At 31.4% G+C, this 9,452-nt stretch overlaps 1 protein-coding gene across 2 annotated transcripts; it reads right to left on the bottom strand.

Annotated features, from left to right (window-relative positions):
* Window positions 1-5,500: 5,500 nt before the first annotated feature.
* Window positions 5,501-8,318, bottom strand: LOC125048490 (acyl-CoA Delta(11) desaturase-like). Of its 2 annotated transcripts, none has more exons than XM_047647183.1 (5): window positions 8,191-8,318; window positions 7,800-8,017; window positions 6,731-6,905; window positions 6,379-6,540; window positions 5,501-6,133 (listed from the first exon to the last, which is right to left on the bottom strand). In XM_047647183.1, the coding sequence occupies exons 2-5, from the start codon at window positions 8,011-8,013 to the stop codon at window positions 5,677-5,679; spliced, it is 1,008 nt and encodes a 335-aa protein (XP_047503139.1). In that variant the 5' UTR covers window positions 8,014-8,017; window positions 8,191-8,318; the 3' UTR covers window positions 5,501-5,676. The 2 variants fall into 2 exon arrangements, with proteins under 2 accessions (XP_047503139.1, XP_047503140.1); XM_047647184.1 differs by having other exon boundaries at window positions 7,800-8,023; window positions 8,194-8,305.
* Between the last annotated feature and the right edge of the window lie 1,134 nt (window positions 8,319-9,452).

The raw sequence follows: 9,452 nt of genomic DNA on the forward strand, positions 1-9,452 counted from the left end.
ATAAAATAATTTCAAATTCTGTACCTAAAAGCCGGAGTATTGGCATAAATTAAAAGCTCACAAGCGTTGGAAAACTTATAGGAATCCAAGAGACTACGATGAATTTTCGCTGTTACGCGCTAGACAAAACCTTGTATCCAAAAGTGCTTTGATATGTATGAGAAGAGTATCTAAAATAATTTGAGTAAGGATCCCAAAGCTTGGTGGTCATTTGTGGCCCAGGCTACCCTAACACAATAATTCTCGGTGATGAAGTCTACTATACAGAAGCAGAAGCTTGCGAAACGTTCAACAAGTTTTTGAAGTTATACTTCTTTAGGAGCTTTATGACACAAAATTAACAGAATGAAATTGCCCACGGAAGATGCTACGGCATTGGACATAATTTAAAAACAACATTCGAATAATAATAGAATTTATGTTACACTTAATGTAAGAGAATAATAATAAACATTTATTTATTTAATTTTTCAAATGTAACTGAACTTTATTGACTATAATGACCCCTTTTCCAGTCTTTGATTATTTAATTGTAATAAATTATTTGCATGCAATCAAACTCTATTTTTAATAATGCCAAAGAAGTATAACTTCTTACGCGCGTACATTAGTACACGCACCCTTTTTTAATAGCGTTTTTCAACTCCCAGATGATAATTACAATCTTAGAAACCTATCTGAATCCGATGATACATGCAACCAAGAAATACTGACCGAGGATGAAGTCAGGGAGTGATGAAATACCTTCAATTTTTCTACAAAAATGCTATAGACAACTCTCAAAACCTTTGAAAAATATATTTAACAGCCATCAGCGGTAGTCGTTAAGAAAGAGGAAGAGAGTGAACAATCTCACTGCTTACCATCCAGTCAGCTCATACCAGCGTGTAAGGCTGGTATGGACTGAATCATTGAAGTAATATTAAACCGAGACCACTCATTTTATATTACAGAGCGACCACTATTAATTTTATATTAACAACAACTAATTATATATATTAAGGAATTTATAATTAAGTATGTCATGGAAGAGCTGGGAACCCTGACACATGTATTTTTTTATATAAAAGGGTTCCCAAATCTTTCACATTGTAATGCTTATAAAGAATAAACACATTTTTATTTTATTTTACTATGATTTTATATGAAAAATTGTATTACCGTACTTGAGATTATTGTATAATTTATTTTTGAAATTGTCTTCATAATTAATTTATGTATCTAATAATATTGTTATATTAATAAAATGATTAATTAAATTTACTATTTATTTATCGACTGCATATCGAAAACGATTTTTAAGCATGCTTAAAAATAATATAATGTTTTATGTTTACCGGTCCGTCCTTCTAATAATTCATGAAGTAACCGCGTAAATGGCTAAGCAGAAATTAAAAATATATATGACTTGTTATTTTATCTATATACATACATATATAAAAATGTTATGTTGGTTTGTGTACGCTTCAAAAACTCAAAAAGTTCTGCACCGATCGAGCTGAAATTTTAGCATGATATATAATCCGCATCAGGGATTGTTTTTATCTATTTTTATATATTTTTTTAGTTTTTTAGTTTTTTTATTATTTTCGGCTATCCTTCAATTTATAATAAATATCACAGCCCACTTCAGGTTACTACATATTTTTTATAAATATTGATATAACATTAAGGTTTTGTAATATAAAATTATTCCTCTGTATGAAATATCATCATTATGTAAATGTTTAGTTTACTTATTAAGCTTTTTAATTTTATCTCTCATAACTATGACTTTTTATAAACTAATAATTACAAATTTAATACATTAATTAGTTTATAAAAAGTCATAGTTATGTAAGATAAAATGGTTGTTTCGTGCCTACATTTTATTTGCCATCTATAGAAATGTCTTTTTTAAGTAATTTATTTATTGAAATAGAGGTTTAAATTAGAAACGGGCCTTCTGTAACAACAACAAAGGTCTATTTTGCCAAGCCTAAGATACAATTTTTTCGTAAAAAATGCTGTATTTATAAATATTATTTTACAATCTTACCCCAAAATACATATATATATATATATATATATATATAATATTATAAACACGTTAGAATATTTTCACACAACTTTTAACTTCGCTAAAAACGCCTAACTCACTTGTAAATCACAACCTCACCCAGGAAAGAGCAACTTTTAATTTGACGTATAAAATCGACCTTACTCCTGATTTTTATTCACATGAGATGTCAAATGGCATTATCAGAATACCAAATGCTTAAATTTTTTGGGGGTAAGTGTTTTGAGTGTCGAATTTGAGTTCCAAATGTAAACAAAATCACTCGAGCAACGGTTTTGTCGCGTTATTGTTTATCAGAATGCCAAGTTGTAAAATGACTCCTTTACGAGTAATTTGAGAGCGGAATCCGCTGTGAGAGTTTAGTGATAAGCTAGTTACAGAATAGAAGTAACAAGGCTGGTCTGGAGTTCTACCTCCCCAAAATACTTTATTTTTAGTATCCATAGAACCCACTTTTACAGATGTCAAACATCCAAGAACACATTTACAAATAATAGGAAAATGATACGACCACAAAATGCCACATTTAACAAACATTACATGCAGTGACTTCGGCTAATTGAGATAACACACAATGATTCAGCCAGCGTTTTGACCCACTCGCTGGATCAATGTATGTAAAGTTGTCAGAGGCTAAGCCTTACATTTTTATGTCAACCCTTTAAATTCATTAAATATACTGTTCAATTCATTTATAAGAGCAATAAATTCCCTAATATATAATTAGGTTCGTTGTTATCTTTACTAATAGTCCTTACAGTTCTCAAACAGTCCGTAAAGGCAGGTAGATAAGCTAGTTTATTGACTGGCATATATATATACTAACCACTATAAACGGACTAACCCCGCGAATTAGAACAGTAATACTGGTATTCCACAGCAGCGGAACCCCACAATAGGGTTTACCACGTAAAAGATATTCAGCAGGGTCAGTAGCAGACGTACCGGTACAACTGAATCTGTCATCGATGTTACCTAAGAAATCCAATTCATTGGGAAACAACCAAGTCTCCTGTAGCGCTACAATCTTACTCCTATCACATAATGTCGTATGTCTCTCTTGACATTTTTACAATTTTAGGTGGCCAAGCTGTAGGTCGTACTATCCATGATTAGAGGTCAAAGCTTGCTGACGTGATTAAGTCTTTTTTTTCTTTTTGCATGCATCAATAACATATAAATGCAACATATTTGACCAGCCAACAGAACATTACTATTGCCTTATTATTACGATTTCAATAGTAATATTTCACATTCTAGAATTTTGATTTAAATAGTCTAAGGTGTGTAGAATAAAGAAAACTGAAGATTTAACTATATCTCTCATTTTATTATTATACAAGTTGATAACATTTTTCTTTAAATTAATTAAATTTAAAACATATTCAGACACAAATTTGATAGTTGTACCTTCCGACCATTTTAAAAATCAAAAATCACGCACGCGTTTCACGGCACTTATGCAATCTCCTAAAGATTTTACTCAATTACGTGTTTACAGTTTACACACAATGAGGTAAGATCTCGGGGGGTGCGCGGGCGCGGGAGGGGTATCACTTGAAACAAAAATAAAAAGCGATTCTAATTTGATTCAACTTGAAAGTCAAGTAGAACCGTACTAAAGCAAGTAGCGTTTACATGTTTCAACTAAAGTACTATCCTAAAGCACTCTCCTAAACACTAAGATAATGTAAATCGGCCTTTATGAGCTGTCGAAATTGTTGCTTAGTTTCGGAAATGTATGTAAAAGTTCAAAGGAAACATAAAATAATATTCAATAGACAGACAGTTCTTACCACTTATTCTTTACTACTTGTGTATTCAAGTCAACAAAATTATACAAATCACGTGTTATTTAAAAAAGCTAATTTGAATATCATCATAAGATTCATATTATAAATCTTACTCGAATCGAGACTTCGCTCGAAGTTTCGTTTTGATCTGTTCATTTTTTAAATTCTACCCAAATCTTAATCGAAAAATCTTTCAATAACTAATAGTAAAAGTAGTAGGGTTTCAACCGTATAAAGAACGCAGATAGTATCGCAATTGGCTTACCTACTTTATGTAAGCTTTAGAAACTGTTATTTATATAATAGGTATGTGATTAGACTAAATCTGAAACTCTCTTTTCCTCATGTTAAGATTACTAGTCGATTATAGCAGTATAATAAAATAGAAATGTATATTTATTTGTGTGGTTTGCTGAATTGTAAAGGTGTGACTAGTTTTTTCATTAAATTAAAAACTATATCATATTATATTGGTAGAAAAACAGAGAGAGATGGAGCCAATTGGAGGAGGACTATACTATATAAGAGTCCTTGAAAAAAATCTATTTATGTATAATTTATTTATTTTAAGTGTGTGTATAATTTGTAAATGTTAAAAGGAATAAATGAGGCTTAGTTATTATTATTATATTGTTGTCAACAAGCCAACACAATATTATTATTCCCTTTTTATTACGTAAGTATTTAAATAGTCATAAGACGCATACAAACTACAGTTTTAACTATATTTTTCATTTTATTTTTTTACGAATTGATGAATAAACATTTTATTCCTTTCAACAGGGTCATATTCACATATAAATTCGATCCATATATTTGATAAAATTTCATTAATCTTGCGCCACAACTCTGGAAGAGCTGATAGACTGAGGAATAATTTTGATAGAGTCCTCTATTATGGCATAATTCCATTCGATCACGACATCGATGTGGGAACTATTCCATTAGAAGAAAGTCGCCAATGTTTTAAAACTTTAAAAAATATATCTCTTAATAAAATTCGGACCTGTTTCGATTACAAAATACAACACTAGTATAGAGCATATAATCAATAGTATAACACTGTCATAAACAATTAAAAACCTCAATATTTAATTTTAAGTTTTTAACGCGACCGACTCGCGTTGGCGTAAACAATATCACACTACGACCAAGCCGCGTACACGCATCACACACATAAAAGCGCGCGGCTCCTATATAATGCGAAGTCACACCAAGCTTGTGGCCTTTCAAAAACAGATAAGGATAAAAACCGCCTTCACTGGAGGTGTGGACCTTTACTTCGTACTTCGCTCACTCCAAACTCGAAACAACCAAGTCTCCTGAAGCGCGACAATCATACACTCATTACATAATCTACGTATGTATGTCTAACTGCTCTCTTGACGTTTTTACAATTGTAAGTAGCCAAGTTGTAGGTTGTACTATCTATCTATATACTACATGATTAGCCGTCAAAGCTTGCTGACGAGATTAAGTCAGTTTTTCTTTTTGTTTAATATGCACAAATATTCTAAATATGCAGCATATTAAACAAGCCAACACAACATTACTATTGCCTTATTATTACGATTTCAATAGTAATATTTAGCGTTCTTAAATCAGGATTTAAATAGTCATACGGTGTGTAGATAAAAGAAAACTGCAGTTTTAACTTTATCTTTCATTTTATTATTATACGAATTTATAACATAATTTTAAAATTAATACCATGTCAAATCAGTTATTATCGAAAAGTGATAATATAACAAAATATTACGGATATGCAAAAAAAATATGGACGACGTATATCTCTGTCATATCCGTAATTAGTTCAATAAATTATTAGGAGTTAACGTTTAAATCAGACTTATTTTGAACCCGAGTACCATCACCCGTTCGTTGAGCTCTGCCCTCTATTACAGATTTGGACGCAGTCTTTAGATCGTATGCCCATCCAATCTTAGCAAATAATTCGATTAACCAAGTTGTCGGATTAAAAAACAAAGTCCCCAATTCTGCAGACCTATAATCCCAGGGGAATGCATGATGAAAGTTATGGAATCCTTCTCCCAGGACGATATAATTAAGTGATCTATTATCAGTGGGAAGTATGCGCTTGTCATATGGCCTAGTTCCTACGGAATGTGCATAACTATTAACCAGAAATACTTGGTGGAGAGATAAAACGAATCTAAGAAAACTAAGATGCCACGCCACGTTTAGTCCCTCGTTCCAGAAGTACATAGGTATCAAAGTTGGTATTATAAAACATATACTTCCAATAAAGGGTACTGCCCATCTGAAAAGAATATTTGTTAAAGTACTGTATTTTTGTTATGTTTAACTTATACAATTCTGCGTCAGGCGATCAGGCAAAGATAACAAGTTCAGTCAAACATACATACCATATCACTTTCTTTTACAATAAATAAAGAAGGAAGTAATGGTCAGTGAAAAGAGAATTTGGTATCTTTATTAATTTAAAAGTCACAGTCATAAGCTACTTTAGTAGCTTACTTTAGTAAAACAGAACTGATGTCTTACTTGTCTTGAAACCTCAAAATTGGATTTGCTTTGACATCTCTCATGTCTGTAAACTTTCCGCGTCTCTTTACTTCCGGATGCTTCTTGACGAGCAACCACCCTATGTGTGAAAAGAAAATACCTCTAGTCGCATTGTGTGGATCTGCATCTGTATCGGTATACCTGCCAAAAGACCACTTGATAATACTTAGGGTAAAATTCAAACTGAGTGCAAAGTATTTGCTCAGTGTCAGTACGTACTGAATATTATAGAAACACGTTTGAATAGCACATTGTTTGGCACCAAAAAATCTTAGAGATATTTTTTCTGACTAACGTTTATTTCTGTCAGCTAAGTAATTATATAACTTACTTATGATGTAATCGGTGATCTCTGATCCAATTCAAAGCACTAAACTGGTATGTCAAAGAAGTCCAAAAGATCATTAATATTTGCAAGGGAAGTTTTGCCTTAAATGCGTTGTGGGTCCAGAGACGATGAAGTCCTAAGTATACTCCAATTATTGCGAAAAGAAATACAACATAGTCTGTAAAAAAAAATAGGTCCTATATATGCTTCATGAAATATGGTAGATGCCTTTCGCAGTTAATACTGTTACTGAAAATTATAAAGATATTAACACTTAATATTTATTATTTTAGTAACAAGCCAGGTAGTTCGCCGAATTAAAATATATTTGTCTTTGATTTACATAACTTTTACACATTTAAAGAAAAACGCTTTTTACCGGATTAAAGTTATGTATTATTATTATAAATTTACAACTATTTGACATAATTTTAAATTTATCCGACGTTTCGCGTGCTTTACAGCGTGCGTGGTCACCGTGACCACGCACGCTGTACACATACATAACTTTAATCCGGTAAAAAGCGTTTTTCTTTAAAATATATTTTTTTATTGTTCATTCAATGAATTAAATTATTTTTCAAATGAAGCACTTGACTTTTATAATTACTATGGATTTATCGCTTAAATGTAGTTACTCTTTCGGATTTTAACTAGTTGTTTTTACTGGTCCCAAATGAGGCAAGAACCTTTTTTTATTTATTTATTTATACGTCCCAAAATAATGTGTATGTCTAAAAAATACATGAAAATATGACATCACAAATTTAAAACACATGCACATCAATTATCTGAAAAATTAAAAAAAAAAAAAATAATAATAATAATAACTTAAACTAAATGAAAATTCAAAAAAGATTGCAGCTTTCTTATTTTTATAAATAGATAGCTAAACAGGACTAATAATAGATGAAGAAGGTTTATTATGAGGATTTTTAATCATTATCTTTAAAAAACTATGTATGAAAATTAAAAAATCTATTATTTAAAATCGCATTTTGTAAAATATTTGAATATTTCAGACTTTTTGAGCGCTCCGTGTATAGCAACAATTAAATATAAAAATACGTACGAAAAATAATCGTAGACCATGCTGGACCAGCAGTCAAAGCGAGGTAGAGTCCATACAAAGCCGCAAGGTGAAAATATCCAAATACAGCTAAACGTCCATATATTATCTCATATTTCCAGGGGCCGGCCTGCGGACCCACCAATTTCTCCAATTTTGATTCTTCCGCATCTTCAAAATCGACATCGATGACATCTTTGCTAGTATTGGGTGCCATAAGTCTAAAAGATATAAAAATCAGATTATAGTAAACAAAAATTCGTAATATATTTTTATAAATACAGAAAACTAAAAAAATATTATATGTAAAATTCCTTATTATTAGTAATAAAAAAGTATTGCATTGCCCCATTTGTTTAGTTAAAATAAAACTTTATAATAAATTTAACTTTGCCTTTAAAACAAACAAGCTTTATGAAGTCAACACTTTAGTACAACTTTCCTACAACTAAAGCATTTAATCCATTCTCCATTCAATTTATACTACGTATTTACAGTTTGTTTATCTTTATCAGGTATTGATAAATAAACTAAGTAAGCCCGCGACTGCGGTCTATGAAATTCGTAGTCTTTCTTGTGCTCTCGGCTTTAGTTGAATACGAAGTAAGACTTGTACCTCAAAATCCAATATATTCTTGACTTAGCGCTGAGCTAATTCTAATTGGTAATATCAGTCTTACTGAACAGTGAGGCTATGGAATTCACTTTGTATCCCACAATAGTATCCCTACCTTTCGTACTGACTTATGTGAAATTAATCTTAAATTATCGTGATTCATGTGCACTTTCATGTCTCTTTTTTTAAATATTGTCATGTTTTTACATATGTTTTAATTGTTTAGTCTTGTTCCATTCGTTTCGTCTATATGTTTTTAATATGTATTCTTCGATTTCTTGCTTTGCCCTATCTTTATTTTTTCTTACATTGGTTGCCTGGAAGAGATCGCTTGAAAGCGATAAAGCCGCCAGTTGCCCTACTTTTCGTTCAACTATGTCATCTATATATATAAAAATGAAACCCGTTATCCGTTGTCACGACATAACATGATAATGGCTTGACCGATTTGTCTGATTTTTGAAGTGAAAACTTCTTTAGCGGCGCTGAGCACTTTTTTGTATGGGTAAAAACTTTCAAACTCGCGTCAGGGTCACGTGATGCTGATCGAAAAAGCGTAAGATCGAGGGGAAGGGAGAGGAACTAGTATCTCCCACTCTTTCTACCGTGCCTGAGCTACTATTGATGCGGTCTTTATTAGACACTTAAATAGGTTCGAATCAAAACTGTTTGTTTCTTACTTCAGTTATCATAAACCAATTGTATCAGTTGTAAAAATTTGCGATGATGATTCTGATAATAACGATGGTGTAAAAGTCGTCGAAATTATGGATGGAAGTTGATTTTTCTGAGAGATAAAATTTAATGTAATATATAAATAACGATATAATATTATAAATAACAACATATAAATTGTCATATTTGTGTACGGTAGCGCAATAAATAAACATTGTATTCTACCTCATAAATGATAGTACTTTTATACTTATAATTAAACACAACGTTAATATTGAAGTTTTCACTTCTGCCGGCACTCCCGGAGTGCTCCCGGATTTTTTTTTTTTATAATATTCCTTGAAGTACGAGGATGGTTCTTACGG

The sequence above is a fragment of the Pieris napi genome, chromosome 3, assembly GCF_905475465.1.
Source record: "Pieris napi chromosome 3, ilPieNapi1.2, whole genome shotgun sequence".
In the NCBI taxonomy this organism is placed as follows: Eukaryota; Metazoa; Arthropoda; class Insecta; order Lepidoptera; family Pieridae; genus Pieris; species Pieris napi.

Bases quoted from the DNA above. Each gene is read 5' to 3' on its own strand.
- LOC125048490 (XM_047647183.1), bottom strand. From the start codon at position 8,013: ATGGCACCCAATACTAGCAAAGATGTCATCGATGTCGATTTTGAAGAT. The intron at 6,906-7,799 runs GTACGTATTTTT...TTTTTTTTACAG, and splicing joins ATGGTCTACGATTATTTTTC to ACTATGTTGTATTTCTTTTC. The intron at 6,541-6,730 runs GTAAGTTATATA...GTCTTTTGGCAG, and splicing joins GATCACCGATTACATCATAA to GTATACCGATACAGATGCAG.